Source organism: Myripristis murdjan, chromosome 7 (genome assembly GCF_902150065.1).
Source record: "Myripristis murdjan chromosome 7, fMyrMur1.1, whole genome shotgun sequence".
Lineage (NCBI taxonomy): Eukaryota > Metazoa > Chordata > Actinopteri > Holocentriformes > Holocentridae > Myripristis > Myripristis murdjan.
In genome coordinates, this window is record NC_043986.1 from 24,925,863 (window position 1) to 24,943,158 (window position 17,296).

The 17,296-nt window shown below is 39.8% G+C and overlaps 1 protein-coding gene across 6 annotated transcripts in view; it reads right to left on the bottom strand.

The window, feature by feature from the left end:
- Positions 1–7,427: 7,427 nt before the first annotated feature.
- The window catches only part of tshz2 (teashirt zinc finger homeobox 2), a 98,686-nt gene continuing 88,817 nt past the window's right edge, over positions 7,428–17,296 (bottom strand). For all 6 annotated transcript variants that reach the window (XM_030055481.1, XM_030055484.1, XM_030055482.1 and 3 more), the window contains one exon: positions 7,428–11,023. In XM_030055481.1, the coding sequence (XP_029911341.1) occupies positions 7,983–11,018 (3,036 nt within the window). In that variant the 5' untranslated portion in view covers positions 11,019–11,023 and the 3' untranslated portion in view covers positions 7,428–7,982. The remainder of the gene's footprint in view (positions 11,024–17,296) is intronic.

Below are 17,296 nucleotides of genomic sequence, written 5' to 3' on the forward strand. Positions count from 1 at the left end.
CACACACACAGCTTTTGGCAATGCATTTCTGGGTCTGTTTTGTTGTTTCGTATTTTTCCTATTCCGGTGGATATCTGGCCAAAGATAGCTGAGGTGATATTGCAACGTGATATTTCTGAAAAAAAAAAAAAAAAAAAAAAAAAAAATTCAAATAATTCGAAATCTAATATATCCCAGAGCATGGACTCACTATTTGGCACCAACAGTCAACAATCACGCTCAGGGAGAAATGTATTGTAGAAAAGAGACATTTCGGTAGCCTCGGTAGAGAAAAATACAATACAGAACCAAAACCTTACATTTTCAGGAAGGTCTTGTGGCCCTCTCCACCAACACGTAAACCCAACCGCTGAAATGCTGTGAAACAGGGTCGCTGCACGGCATTCTGGGAAATGTAGGGATATCACGAACTGAAGCAGAAGCAGATGAAACCATTAGAGGGAAGATGTAGGTGCAAAATGGGCAAATTAATACACTTAAAAAAAAAAAAAAGAAAAAGAAAAAGAAAAAACATCAGAAACTGATAATAAATGAGTGTGTAAGACTCAAAACAAGTCAAATGAGCAGGTAAAAACACATTACAGTACATTATAGTACATGATAATACATTATAGAAAGGAAGAAAAAGATTGAATTTTGAATTTAGAAATTAGAAATGTACAAATTGCAAATTCCCATGCAACTTCAATTTCATACATCTGAGAAACAAAGTAAATTTGAATGTGTATTTATACATGCAAATAAATAGGTTTTCAGACATTGAAAGCAATGGTTGGAAACTGCAATCACAACTTTGTTCATTAATGTGCTCATAATTGTTCGTTTTAGAAATTATCTGAAGGTAGAAAAAAGAATCTCTTATATCCGACAGCAAGGTAATGCAACACAAACTTGTAGTGCGTTTTGTACACTGGCATGTAGCTTTTCAAAGGGAAAAAAAAAAATCAATATATTTTGACGGGTGAAATAGAAGTAGGTCGGTTTTGACAGGCCGGCCTTAATAGTTGCTTCTCAACATTCATGTTGCCGTAAACGTTCGCTGCTGACCGCTGTGAGCTGCAGAGGAGAGTGAGGGCAGGTGGTGGAGAGGCCCACAATGCAAATACTGCAGTGGAAATGGCCTTCAAACCAGCTTTAAGGCCCTTTTAGGATAATAAAGGGGCACCTATAGGATCCCCACCGCCTCACCCTCCCCACTGTGAACACCCGTCCTCTTGAGGCTGGTAAAGAAATGCCTATGTGCTGCAGTGGATTTCTTCCTGTGCAACTGTTGAACGCTGCTGCAAACTCTCGTAAGAGACCGGCGCTAAAACCTGATGTCCACCATGACCACTGACACTAACAACCTGATTTTTTTTTTAAACAGGTCAACATTTTTTATTATTATTATTATTATTATTACATGATATTGTTGTAACTGTGGTGGAAATATCTTGATGTGACACCAGTGTTTAAATTTGACCAGTGATCCACACTACGATAAGAGAAATACACTAACAAACAACAAAAAAGGAATGCAAACCTTTTTTTTTTTTTTAAGAGTGTTTAAATCAGGGATGGGTAACTTTGATGATGGTCAGGGAAATACAATCTTCATCTCCAGTATCCAGGGTCCAGATCGCAAACATGGACTCAGAACACAATATTTCCAAATAATTATTGTTGTTAAAAGTAAAGTGTTCCACAGTAAACCACTTTACTTTTAACAACAATAATTATTGTGACTCTAATGAAGTGTTTATCACAAAAGATTTTGTTTTTGCATTGGTCTTGCTGTTTTTAATTGATAAAGAAACAATTCTGCTGCCAGTAGAAATGATAAAAGTAGTGTTTTCCCCTTGAATAATATTAGAAATCTCAATGAATCAGTGAAGAGAACTACATTCTGCAACAAAAGCTACAAATATATGGCACTGTAGCAAAATGTAAACACCAGCATCAATGCAAGCAGCATTTCTTCTTGTGAAACGTGTGGCCTCTCCTGGTTGTGCAGAATACACTCAACATCATTTGCAATATTTTGGCCGCTCATCTTTCAGCTGTGATATCTGAAAGACGATGCACTACATGGGCCACTGAGACATCTTTTGTCAAAGCGCACCCTAGTGGTTGATGGTGATAACTCAGCCCTGCTGCCAGAATAAAATGTTACCATGTTGCATTTCTGCAGCCAAACAAATATGCTGAAATGTTAACGTCATGGTTAAGGCTAGGAAAGGGTTTGTCGTCGTGGGTAAGGGTAGGAAAAGGTCATGGTTAATGTTATGAAACATTATCTAACATTCGCTGATAGTAGCTAGCGAACATAAGCTAAAAATAAAAATGACTCTCGAGGCCCTGTCTACAGAGGTAAAGTCCTGTTAAGAATGCCACCACACCTGCAGCATTTTGTGCTCACTTTATAAGACATCATGAATCTTGAAAACGTGACATTTCAGTGTATCCTTGGTGTGCAGAAAGGTAAAATGTCAACATTATCTTTAACAAAACTGGACTGAAACGCTCATTTTCAGGGAGATCGGGGATTTCTCAGCGCACCCTCCAAATACAGTCACTGTGTTTTGAGAGACGCTTCTCTGAAAGTGTAGGTTATAAAAAATAAAAATAAGATATGGGCATACAGGTCAAACTATTGCACAATCCATAGAGACAAACGTGCAATACCAACCTTGTAACGTGTCACAAAAACAGATATGATTGAGCACAAACGTGGTTTCAGATATAATCTCTATTTACAACTCAGCCATGGATTACTCGCGGCACAATCCTGTTACATGAGCCGCACACGCTCTTACCACCATATTAAAGCCTTCTAATAAGCGTAGGTGTCACCCCCGTCTCTGGCGCCTGGCCATTTGCGTTTGGTCTGTGAGTCCAGAGATGCTTGGGAGGCACAAGCAGCCAGTCGGCAAGAATTAGAGCAGCGTCCATGATTGTGCTGACGTCTGCAAGGGGCTAGGCTGGAGATTAAGCCCAATAAAAATGTGTGATTTGTTGCTTTCATATTTGGGAGATGTCAGCTTCAATTTGAGCTAGCACGCTGCCTTGAGGCAGGCTGGGTGACACATGTGAAGGATGCACTGATGAACTGCTGGCAATCAAGTGTTAGTTCTCTCATCCAGTATATGATGGCGATGAAAACCTCCATGCATTCCTACACAGCGGTTTGGGCGGCTTGCTGTGCTTCTTGCTCATGGTTACAGCAGACTGCATGGCTTCAGTCATGGATTGGATAAAAATGTAACACCACTACTACTAATAATAATGATCACAATGTTTAATATATATATATATATTTTTTTTTTTAATTTTAGGGATTATCTCACATACTAATGCATAGCTATCAACAAAAGTTGAGGCAGCACTTAAATAAAATAAAATTAATTAAATGAATAAATACAAATATTACAAAATAAAATATATGGTAAAGCTGTGTGGTCTGCAGGAAACTTAAAATCGTACAGCGGATTGGCTATACTATTTTTTTTTTTTATGACAACTAAAGGCTGCTTATAGCTTCTATGCTCCTCTCTGAGCAAGGGTTTAAAAAAAAAAAAAAACTGATTTGATTTCCTTTGCCTATTTTGTTCATTTTATTGCTGTTGAGTTGAGTGTATCACTGATAATGTATGGTGTGTGTCTGTGCCTGGAGGAGCAGCCAACACGTGATCACATGATGGCCTAAATGCCCTTTAAAAGGCTTTTCCACGTGGACAAGAGGAACTTTCTGAGTGGTGAATAACTAATTTTATGGCATCATATCATAAAGTTTGAGAGACACACACAGACGGGGGTAGAAATGACTAAAAACCTGCGAAAATGCTCCAAATTCGGCAACATTATCAGAGGCGAGTGTCTGACTGACTGACTGCCTGAGATCCTTGAAGTCTGACAACACCTCATGTATTATTACCAAAACCACTACCCAGAATTCCCTGAGTTTAATTCTGCAAGTGCTTCATCAACCTTTAGCTTTTTTTTTTTTTTTTTTTTGACAAGACAGAAGTTTTCAGCATGTATGATTAATAAGATACAAATGTGCAACTGATATTTGATAAATGACTCTAGTTTTCATATTCATGATGTACAATGAATATGCAGCACCAGGGGCTTAGGCCTACTTGATTGATCAAATGTATTCCATTCATCACTTGTTTTGCCTAATTAGCATATGTGAAGCAACACCATTATCTTAAGGACCACGGGCTATCTGCAGGAGAAGATGGATCAAGAGATAAGACACACTGCACTCGCATCCCTCTTTGTCTCGTAAAGCGCATATTGTGAGTACTTTTGTTATAATTCAGTGCAGAGGCATTAAAGAAAATGATTTCCTGCTAATTATTTACCAAACAGCAGAGGAGCCGTGCCACCGAGTGCATCATTTCTGCTAAGTACTGTTATCTAATCCGAGCATCTGCTCCCCCGTTTTTGAAAGGCGTATCAGCTCATTGTATCTGTAATAGTAAACTGAAGGTAAAAGGACAATGAAGTGCTCTGATATCTGACAAAGGGAATGGGGAGATTTAATGCTCTTTCTGGGCTATTTCTCAGAGGGACATAATAATCTGAGGACTTTGGGGAGAATAAATGGGAAAAAAGGAGTTAGGATGTGGGTCATTATAGCTATAAGTTCTACAGCCCTTCATTAAACACATGAGCTAGTCATTACCCGGCTGCTATGTGATGAACATTTTGAACCCTCATTCCCCCTCTCTGGTTTACAGGCCAGATGATGCGGAGAATCCATGCTTGTCTACCACAGGACGGAGGAAAGTCAGGCACATTGTAAATGTTTTGTGTGTATCCAAGCAGGCAAATCCTGATGCACATTTGCCCTATTACAGCACATCAACATCAGGAAGATACACGCCAGTGCAAGCAAGGAGCGCACACTTATCATTATTTGATAGCATGTTTAATGACAGATTGACAAAGGATTTGCAAATGTGAGCTGGCATCAATTTAGCTAAGGTCGGGTTTCACTGCATCTGCAATGCAAGTGTACTTATGTGCATAATTTGATTTTTCAACTAAGCTATTAGAACAGTTTTAGTAAAATACTGCAAGCTGGGCCCTGGAAAAGAAAAGAAAACATGTGGCAAATATAAGCACTTGTGATGTTTTGAATCTAGCAGACAATGAATGGCATTTATTAACCTTACTTGGTTTATAAAACATTTCAAAAGGCGAGACGGTAGTAATAGAAATAGTGGCAACAGTAATCGGCATAAGGAAGCTGTTACTTTTGATTAGCCACAATATATATAAGAAGAATTCCTTGAACGGAAAACACACCTTTCTTTACCCTGTATATCTCACGCTGTGTTTAGCCCTGAATCTTTCGTTCAACTTTTAATTACTTATAACTTTAACGATGGAGCGCACAATCGAGATCCATCACTGTGTCATCTGCCCGATGCACAGTAATGTCTAATGTGGAGTACTGGAACATAGACTATTTGCTTACATTTGTCATATCAACATTGTGTGTCATGTGTGTGTGTGTGTGTGTGTATGCATAAAATAAGTCAAAATCAATCAGTCTTGCAAAACCAACGTTGTGTGTACATGTGTGTGTGTGTGTGTGTGTGTGTGTGTGTGTGTGTGTGTGTGTGTTGTGTAATTACAGAGAGCTCGCTGCGTTCTGTAATTAGCCATGACTTGTTAGATATACGGTACGATTAACTCTGTTAATATGCAAACATCCAGAGTGAATTAATATACAGCATCAAAAGAATTATGGCTATATTTCACTTAATTACCTGTAATGCATTACCTTAAGTGTATCGGTGCAACACAACTGATATAATATATATTGTTCTTGGAATACAAACTGTATATTTGAAAACTGTGGACGACTGGAATTTATTTTGATTTCCACCTATTACAGCCTTGTGCACTTTTAAAATGATTGGTGATTGCACGATAAGAATCGCATTAACCTTATAAACTGTTGCTTTGAATTAAGATTACAGTCATATAGCATTTTGTGTGTCGTAACAATAAATCCCAAAGCGACTTTGACTTATTAGACCAAATTATGGTCAGAGACAACTAATTTCCCTCTGCTGATTGCACAGATGATAGCATTTTTCTTTGGTTAGTCTTGTGGTGAATCTCTAGCATGTTGTGCTGAATCCTCAGAATGTACATACATGAGAATATGGTTAGAATAATGATTTTTCCACATGCATTGCATTGCTGAATAGAGTATTTTTAGTCTAAATAAGATAAAACTTCAATATGGAGGATTTGATTTTTTTTTTTTTTTTTTTTACCCCTGCAGTGTTGTAACATACCCTTTTGACGATACACAGAATCTCACTTCTAATTTAAATGAATAAACACAATCAAGGCTGTTCTTGTATTTTTAACATTCTGCTATATCTTAAGAACAATGCTTGCCTCAGTTTAATGTAGGTTGCTATTCTAAAGCATAATGGCTCCACAGACAAATCAGAGATCCATCGGTGAAGAAAGGCACTAAATAATTTATAGCTTTAATCTGCTCACTGAGGTGTGTGGTCTTTGACAGTAATTATAAATGCAGGGAGAAATTATAGCTGAATACTTTAACTGCATTAGGAGTCATCTGATGAACAACGTGATTGCCTGCTCATTTCCAACAATAGGGGGCAAGTTGGTGTCACAGTATTCAAATCACCACAGTGCCCATGTGCTTTTTCCCATTTACCATCAAATGTCAGTAGCCTGTTATAAAATAGAGATTTGATGGGTGGAGGTAATTGAGGACTTGATTGCTTGAAAAGAGATGAATTGCGTAAAATGTTTATGAATTTAGAAGGCAATTATTTTTAATAGCTGTGAAATAATAGAGCTGGAGGAAATATGCTTAATTGTTATGATACTATCATGCAGCAACAACAGCAGCATTCACAGGAAAGCAATAAAATCTGATGTGAAAATATATCTTTGAGGTGTATCTAAAATTCAAAGGATAAGAAAGAGAATGTAGTGTGCAATAGTTATATATTGCTCTTTGTCTAAAAAAAAAAAAAAAAAAAAAAAAAAGGTTCTGTCTTTATTTAACAAAATAAAATAAAAAATATGGTTAAGTCTTGTGAATTTACATTTGAGACCCAGAATGTAAAAATTTAGTTATGGGATAAGAGATGTGAGAATAATGTATTAATTTAAATAATTGCTGTAAAACCTGAAACTCTTAATAATTTAGTGCATTTCACTTGTGTACTAATTTGGAAAAAAATAATAATGCAGGGACAACTTGAAAAATAAAATGAATACAAGCTGTAATCAAATGTTAACTCTTTATTTGAATAAGTAAAAAAGGTGCAGGTATCATTTGTTTTGCTGTTATCATTGTAGCATGAAACACACTGTTTTTTTTTCCTCTAAAATATATTTACATGTGAGATATCCTTGCTTCCAAACTGTCTAATTTTTTTTCCTTTTTTTTTTCTTTTTTTGAGTCATGTACAGAATCCGAGTCTAAACTGGTGATTAAACATTTATTAAAGTGCTTTTTTCTGTTCTATCATTGCAACACAAAACATCTTTACATAGCAATACACTGTACAGGTCTGTATGTGTGTTATCATGTGTCTGGCTACCTGTTTTAACAGCTGCACATTTATGCAGGTGTACTGTATTACAGAAGTTGTAAAGTACAATTAATTCATTACTTTGTATTTGAAATACAATTGAAACTTGTCATATCATACAAATAAATAGTAGTCATAGCCAGAGCTATTGCATGCAAACATCAGCAATTATGTTTCTTCAAGCAGTAATACATTTCATTACTGGTGATGCATTTGAGCAGGGTGCAAAAGTATCTTTTTAGTGTTTCCTTATACAATTTCTAACCAGTGTGTCTTTGTTGTAATCCATGAAATGTTTTAAATGCCATAATGATGCACACTACACAACTCTAATTGAAAAATGGCTGAAATATCTGATCCGTGTATTTAAAAAAAGTGACAATAATATGAAAAGCTCTACTCCTTGTCCATCTCCACATATTGTGAATGGTTGTCAGGGGATTTGCTGTGAGTTTTACTCAAATGGAGTTTGACTGCATGATTACTGGCAAATGTCCGACAGCAGAGCTTACATTTGAATTTTGAGTCAATGTCTTCCTCTGAGACTAGAGACTCTGTGGCTCTGACACTCAGGGCCTTCGACAGTTCTGGCTCCTCTACTTTCGTCTGGTGCTCTACTGGCATTTTGCACATGTCTTTGATTTGGAAACCAAGATGGGATTCCAGGTGGGAAATGAATGTAGGCGGTGACCTGAACTGGGATGCACAGTCATTACAGTAAAAGACTGGGTGGCCGGTGTCCATGTTCTTCAGAAATTTGGTCCCTCCAGTTTTCCGCAGTTGGTATTTTACATTTGCTAACCAATGGCTTATGGTGGTCATGGACAATCCAGTGAACTTGGAGATGTGCATACGTTCCTGAGGGCCAAGATCTGAGAGTAAGTACTTTCCCTCAGAGGTTTGGAAGAGGCTGGAGGCAAACTGAGCTTGTAGGATGAGAAGATGACGGGGATTCCAGTTTGACTGCCTACCTTTGCGCTTGTGGACGGAGTACACCTCAGCGGACACATCCTCAAAGCGCCTCACATCTGATTCCAGTTTCATCGTGGGGATTCTTGATGGTATGGAGGGTTTTGGTGTGGTGGCTTTTGGAAGAACTTTGACCATATCTGCAATGTCAGACAGAGCGTATTTCTGTGGCATTGGGGTGGAGGGCTGTAGTAGTGAAGAACTGGGTTTGCTGTGTTTAGATTTTGTCAAATCTATTGGCTGGTCATCACTAACAAAGAGGAAAGTATTACCAGGCCTATTTCCAATAGGGTTTCCAAGCATTAGAGCTGGTTTCTCATTGCTACGGTTAATTTCAGCAAAAATAGACTGGGTGCGTGGAGATAGTTTATCTGCTCTTGAATTGTTGGGCTTATTTGCTTTGCCCAGATGATTGTTCAGAACTGACTGCAGTGCACTAAGCGGGTTTATGCCAAGTATATCCGGAGTGTCATTGAGAAGCTCTGAAGTAGCGCTGCGTCCATTGCTGGCAGAGGGGCTTGGTGTCTTGCCTCTGTCAGAGAAATCTGGGCTCAACTTCCCTTTGATCCCTTCACTCCCTTCATTCACACAGTCTGCATCAAGCTTTGAAGAGGAAGAGGAATCATCCTGACAATCGCTGTCATCATTCTCCACCAGATCAAACTTAATATTCTGACTTTCTTTACCATCGCTAATGCCAACCTTTTCTTTTTTGATGTCCACATTTTGATGCTGTCCCTGGGGAGCCTCCACTCCCACAGCACCCTGGTAAAACTTCCCCTTTGGGGCAATTGGTCTCAGCTTGTGGTTAAATGTCTGCTTTAGCTGAACAGGAGGAGATGCAGAGAGAGGGGTGCTTTTGATGATCCCAGAGAGTTGATAGGCAGCGTGGATGCTGGGGTAGGCACTCCAGCTCGGTGTCCCTGTCTGAGCTTTGTTGATGGCAGAGGCCACTGTGTTGGCTAAAGATTTAAGAATGTCCCCTCCTCCACCGGAGCCCTGCTCAAGATCCTCCTCACGGAGATAAGGGTACTTAAAAGCCCCATTGCCTGCCTTTTGATCCTCACTCTCTTGCTTGTCATCTTTAACTTCAGTTTCTTCCATTTTGTCTGATGTACCTTCCCCCTGGCTATCCTTCTCACTGTTCCCGGGGGAGGGATTTTTTGGAGACACCTTTTCTCCCTCAGTTTCACCAGCAGCAGGCTCAGCTAAAACCTGCATCTTCTCTATGGCCAAGGGGTCAAGAGCTAACTGTTTACCTTTCTTAGATGCTGAGTTTGTGACTTTGATGAAGTGTCCAGTCACCATCATATGTGTGGTGAGTTGCTGAAGGGTATCATGTGAGCTCCCACACTCCATGCACTTCAGAATCTGAGACTTGCATGTCTCAAACTGCCAAGTGTAGCTTGCCCCATTTTGGTAGCCATAGCGATTATTGTTAGCATTTGAAATGGTGGCGGCCCGTTGAGCCTCAGTGTAGCCTGATACACCAGTAGTAGAGTCAGGGGAGCAGGGTCTTGCAGCTTCAAAGGCCCGTTTCTTTGCTGGTGGCAACAATTTGGGTGTGATTACTGGGATAGGCTCTTTTAAAGGCACTTTTTGGTAATGTTTAGTTTTAATCATATGGACACTCAAATCCTGAAGTGAGTCAAAAGAATGACCACAGAACATGCACTTCAAGACTTTTTGTGCATCCTCTTTCCCTTCCATGTCTTGCAAATTTCGTTTTCTTGATTTGGAGGACGAGGCAGACGAATTACTCTGTTTGCTGTGGTTGTTGTCCTGATAATGTCCGCTCTTGTTCATGTGGACTGTCAGCTCAACAAGAGTGTCATAGGCAGCACTACAGTCCTTACAGCGAAATCGGCTCGCGCCTGTGAACACTGACCCACAGGCTTTGCTGCTTTGCCTGTACAGGTGGACAGAACTGAAGAGGTTGGGTTTAGACACAGGCTTTGGGGAGAGAGTCTGCTGCAAGGTCTTAGAGAGTGCATCTTGGTGCCAATCAAATTCACTCTTGGTGCTTCCGTTAGTGCTGTCACAGTTGGCTTTGCTGGTGTTTTTGCCCATTTTCAAGTCCATTCCGATCCCTGACCAATAGGAATCAGAGAGAAAGTTTGCATAGGCTGCCCTCATTTTCTCCAAGCTGCTGTTCATCTCCTCTTTATGTTTGGAGGTGCGGCTTTCATCATCCTTCTGGCTCTCAGGTGGCGAGGACGTTTTGAAATCTAAGAGTCTGTCACTGCTGTCACTAAGCCGTGACTCCAGCTCTGCCTCTTGATTGGAAAGGACACTAATGGGAGAGTTCTGGTTGCTATAAGTGTTAGTGCTCTTGTTGTCTATCTCTTTGTCCTCAGACACCTTAGGGCTGGTCTTCTCTGAGGTCTCCTCCTCCGTCTGAGTGTCATTCTCTCCATCTTCCTCAGTGATGGGCTCATGAAGAACAGTGTCATCATCCGGCATGTACACTAGAAAAGAAAGAGACATGGGAATTTAGGACAATAAAATGCTTGTGCTATGATGGAAATTTAATCAATTTAGTAACATCCTAATTATTTATCATCTGTCACTGTGCATAAAACATTCATGTGTAATATTTTATATACAAGTTGCTATCTTAATTTCCAAGGTACAATATTCAGGAAACCTACATGCTACATAAAGTATGCATTTTTTAGATGGGTCCCAGAGGCAATTCCAGACAACGTAACGGAGGCTCTTTTGTGCTTTGAGTGGCTCAACAGTATGTTCGGACATAATGTCTTTACTAACAGACTGCTGCTGGTGTAACAGCACCATGTGATTCACGACAGGCCATTGACTTAGTGCTGTGTCCAAGGTTTTCCTGGCCTCCTGGAGAGATGTTTACAACAATCACTGGCCACTGAGTGACAAAAAGCAATTGATTCTTCTGGGGCTTGCTAAGTGTTATTGCAAATGACCTATTCCATAGTGATTGTGGATGTCTCACAACTGCAATGAAAATATAAGCCTTTTCTTCTGGGCCACATCTCAACTTCTTGAAGATCACACTATTTTGCACATTTGAGCAATAGCTTACACACAAACCCAGATATTCTAATATCCCACAAGAGCTCTATCAGAAAATTAAGATGCCTGACTGCAGAAGATGAGAGGGCATTACTTTACAAGACATCAGCACTAAAATCAGGCAGACATTTAGCCACTTATTAAAAGGTCTCAATATTTAGTAATTCAACACAGAAAAACTGATTTTGTCGACAGCAAAATAAAGAGGATCTTAAAAATGCGAACAGTGCTGGTGATGAAGATGTGGCTCGTGCTGGTGGAAAAACTGATTTAATTTTCAGCATTAAAGCTAGACAATTACACAAAATTTCAAGAGATTAGTGGCAATCTGTCACGTCATTATATTTTCCTTGACAGTCCCATAAACAGCAATTACTTCTTTCATTATTCACCTGTTCATTCTCCCAACTCATAGAGCACAAACATTATTGCTTCAATTAACAGATAATTAAACAACAGTATTTCTAATTGACATATTTCCCATCATCCAATTAGTGGAAACTCCGATTCAGCATATTAGTTTTTTTCATGTGGCTGAAAATCTGCTCGACATAATACCGGCACAGCTTCATAAAAATAAATTGCTCTTTCTGCCAATAACTATTTCAAATTATTTTAAATCTAACCACCCGGCAACCCACATCAACATTATCACAACAGTGTTAGTCTACATTTTGAAGACATCCTGCAATAAATGCAGTTTGTCAGTGTTGTCACATATCTCAGATATTTTCCGCCTCGTAGTCATGTTGGAAAATGTGCATTTTGGGAGAGACGTGGCAGATGTGCTCTGAGTTAAATATGAATAGGACATAACAGCCCTGTCCAGGCACTTATGCATTTCATGTGGTTAATATTTCTCTTTTGAATAGAGGGCACTCTGCGAGGGGGTGGCTGAAGCTGAGCACTCAAGAGTTCCACACTGGGCGGCACATAGAATGTCTTGCCTCTTCGCTTTCTGAAAATAAGACTTTTTTTTTTTATCAATATTTCACAAGTGCCCCAAGAGAAACCCTGGAGGTGAATTGCTTGCTAGCTAATGGATAGAGATGGAGATGGGATTCGGACTTTCAAAACAAACATGGAGAATGGGTCCCTGTGAACAAGAGGCTGCGCGCACACCCAAGATCCCCAATGTGCTATGACCTTGATCTACCGCAAAAGAGATGTTTTGATTGGCCATCCAAGATCAGTGATGGCCTCCAAAACACCCTTGATGCTGAAGGGGAGAGTTGTCAGAGTACAGAGGTATGTATTATTTATAGTCTTATATATAGTATTCAGAGTGAAAGGCGAACACCATTGGCTATGACAAGCTTCCAGTTGATGTCTTCTCTTTTCAAAGTCTTCACTGAGACTGAAAGATTGGTAAGCGTGGACACAAAAGTGGAAGGACGGACATTTTTCCAGTCCAGTGATGGTTAAATGGAAACGGCACATTGCTCGTATAGATCATCACAGCAGAGCTATTTCCTACATATTTCATGTTACTTAAAATTCAGCAATGCATGCAATTCAGTTTCACCAAACTAACAGTAAAAGAAATGTGCATGCTCCAATGAGGGCATAGGTCCACATCCTGTTTTCCTGGAAGTAACCACTTAAAAGTAGTTGTATCAATATTCATGTGTACAGTTGTGTGTTATCTTAGTATTTGAGGATGGAATTGACAGAGATTAACAGCTGCCTTTCCTGCTGTTCTATGCCTTTCTATCAGATGCCCTGAGTAACAGACATCCAGAGGCACCAATTAACCTTCTGGCAGGGATCACTCCAAGATACCCACATGTCTAACTTCACTTCTCACACCATTTGTAACTGTGCTTTGCCAGCCCTTGGTCTACCACAGCACTGTATGTATGCCAAGCTGCATCGCTCTTAAATACAAGATCAAATTCAAGGGCACAGCCACTTACGCAGGATTTTACAACCTAACAGACAAAAAAACAACAAAGCATCATTATGTCATAATGAAAAAATACTGTGAACACTACAATCGCATAAGTATGTACAATATATTATTTTTAACAGGAGTGCTTAAAGTACAAGAATTTGTGCCTCACGGCGTATAGCAAAAGTCAGGCACAGTGCTTACTTGTTCTTAGACACTTTTTTCACAAGTTATAAAAACGGGAAAATGCTTGCTATGGAAATTTCAGTCTTGGGGTCCAGGGAGGGAAACATCCAGCCTAACTAGCCTTGCAAAACAAGAGGCTGGCATGCCACGCCTGAGATTTAGCATGTCATAAACTGCTGTAAAGCCTCCAATCTGTGTCACTACAAATTTATATCTTCAGACAGAGATATGCAAAGGTCAAAAAACCTGAGGTGTCCATCATAAATCAGGCACTTGAAGTGTTTATAACATTTATCCGTTAGAACAGACTCTTGGCATAGCAGAGCTTAGATTTACAGAAGCAGCAGTCCGTTTCTGAGCCAAGAGCATTTTTTTCCCTACATCTTGAGAACTCAGCTAACCGCATACGCAGTAGTAGATTACATTTATTACTACATCAACAGCAGTGTGCTGTCCAGTTGGATTCATACTAAAGGCTTACATGACAATATATTCACAAGTGTGGACTTACATGTCAACTTAAAGCATTTGTATCTTCATAGAGTACAATCCCCTTTCCCTTATGTAAGTGAGTCTATTCAAAATGTGTCAATCATTGTAGAAATTTGTGTGCCGGTTGTGAAAGGGCATTCTGTTTCCAATATTAACATGCCAGTAGAAACTTTTGTAATGGTGAGAACATCAACATTTATCCCTTGGAAGGTCAACATTTCCTTCATTAATCTGACAAGCCACAGAGAGTTAGCAGCCTGAGGGGCTTAGCTAATGGACAGCTGCAATACCCAGTGCAGGACTTTGTGAGTATTCGAGGTAACACTATCTTCAGAGAAGATTGGGTAATTCATAGGTGCCAGTGACAGGTCTGCACGTCTGTGCCACTTTCCCCAGTGCTCTCTGGTTGTCTCAAGCTACAGTTTTTGCTGCTCGCAAATCAATATCTCTTTTTACTTCTCATTGATTGCCTAGCGGTGGGACCAACCTAAGCAGGACTGTTATGACATTTCTAGATTTCCCCCTGTCCTTGGAACAATCAATTACACGCGCATGGCAATCAAAACCTCTTTGCAAAATGAACCTGCTCCATGACATTTTCATCTCCCGGATTTATGCCATGTTAAGGGAAAAAAAAGAAAAGAAAAGAAAAAAAAGGCGGCCTGCTGTATAGACAGAGCACACGTTAACAACGCAGGTCAGGCGCACTGAGCAATCTCTAGGCTGTCTCAGTAACTGTCATCTGCTTCCCCTTCCTGTTTTCACACACATGCAAGCAATGTGCCCAATTAGTTGTCACTGTAGATTTTAGAATAGTTAGTCACTGTGCTCATCTGTAAAGTTATAAATAGGTGTGAAATGCCAATCAAAAAGTAGTTGTTGTGGGTGTACAGAACATAATTTCAAACAAAAGAGTGAAGTTCTTTTGTGCCTTCAATGTTGCAAATCGAGGGTGGTGTGTTTACACAAGTCACCATAATGTGATAGCTTCAGTGTGCTATCATTAGAACGAGACACATATGCCACAAGGTTTAATATTTGACAGTGATATCTGACTATGTCAGGTGAGCACTGTACGTCAAGATCAAATAGATACATTGTCAGACATCCAGATGCTGATGACATATCTGCAGTTAATTCTTAACTGGATCACATGGAAATTGGTGAAGCACTAATTCTGAGCCCTGGAGCGATCTGTAAAGATCTGTAAACACCTCTCTCTTCATTGTTCCTTGTCAGGAAACACAGTCTCCCCAAGCCCAAGGACACTGCAGAATAAAGAGAGAACTATCAGATTCTAGCTGCTGCCTTTGACAAAATGTGTCTCGAGGTTAATTGATATCACAGAATGAAATCGTTTTTGACTCACTCTTAAATAGGAATGTGTATAGAGCACATTAGCTCCCATCTGACCCATTATTTTATTTCAACACGTTGGTCTTATGAGTTAAACGACTCAAATAATGCTCTTAACAGACTCTGCAACTATGCAAACTACACAGTAACTGAATCTAAAATATGCTGCGTTTAAATACTGCGGCACAGGTTTAAAAGCAGCCCTGTACTTTCACAGAGTGGTTTTGCTGGATCTTTCCAAGGGTTCTACTACAAAAACCATGAGATGGAAAGATTCGTGTTAATTTTTGTATGCATGAAGGAGATGTTACTTAAAGCGCATTACTTACTTCACTAAACACAAGCTATTCATGCAGATAAATGCCTTGCTTTCATACACCCTCAACTTAAATATTTAATAGTCTAATATAATCAAATAGAAACTCCCATCTCAAGACAGACGTGGACAACTTGAAGACAGATTGTGAGCAGAGCAAATGGCACAATGTGCTCAGATGGACCCAGAGCCAGATTAATATGATAGGATCACAAATATGACACCATATCCTGCCATCTGGCTGTTCATTTGGGCAAAAATGATCACAATAATTATGGCAATTAATCAAAAATGTTTTCACAACCAACATTCTGTTAACTAAAAACACAGAGAACTTTGGAATGCACAAGCAACAACCTAATAAGCACGCAAAAAAAAAAAAAAATCCAGTCTAAGCTGTCGTTTTGCTAGAGCCTTTAGAGTGTATTTGCTTTGAGATATGGGAGTATTTTTTTTATGTCACGAGACAAATGTGGGAATTTCTGAAAGTCTGTCTCTGTTGGTTATATGGATACTAATCATAATTTATACTGAGCCTCATCATGTTGGTCTGTCTAGCTCCAGGAGTCCCTTCTCTCCGTGATGTCACCGAACAACGCTGCTCTTTTTGATGCATACTAGAAGCTTCTGCTCCAAGACGCATCACTCGGCCCGCTGCCTAATTGGAAGTGAGTGGTGGGAGAGCATTGCAATCTGCACTCCAGCACCTAAGTCATCACTTTGAGCGTGCCACAGCCACCGCATCACATGCAGTTGCCTGGCATTGCATCTCACCAAAGGGCCCCAATATCAGGACAGGCAGAGACAATTTTATACACCAGATTCCCATCGTCTCCAGTAGTGTATTCCTAAACCAGCAACACGTTCTATGTTGGACATGAATAGCAACAAATAAACCTGTCTTGTAAAAGCAAGGAATTCTAAAATGATAAATAAGCTGTTTTTAAATGTATTGCTCTCTATTAAATCAAAAATAACTGTACACAGTATGGCTGGCTTCTATTTGTCTTGTTCCGCTAACAAGCAAAAGGTAAATAAACTGTATTTGGTAAGCGTGTAGAATAACCTTACAAGTGAAGAGGCTAAAAAGCCAGGGTGTATATTTGTCAGATTACAGATAATCTTTTCTGCCCTGACTGATACAGAGTTACAGTTGGTGGAGCAGAAGCAGGGTGGATTCAGCTCCAGTGTATTTTCCACTAGCAGGAGGGGAGCAGCCTCACGCTGCTCTGTCACTTGGTTTCTGAAGAGCCCGTGACATGGCTCTCCAGGAGCGACATGATGAGGTCTGATGGTTCCTTTCTGCAGAATAGCAGTTTACCCCTCATTCACCCTTATCAGAGAGCGAACCCATCATCTTACAGTACGCCACTCAAACCGCCTCGCATATTGGAGCTGACCAGTCAAGCAAACAGGGCGGTACTAATAAAAGACCATCTTGCTTCGGTT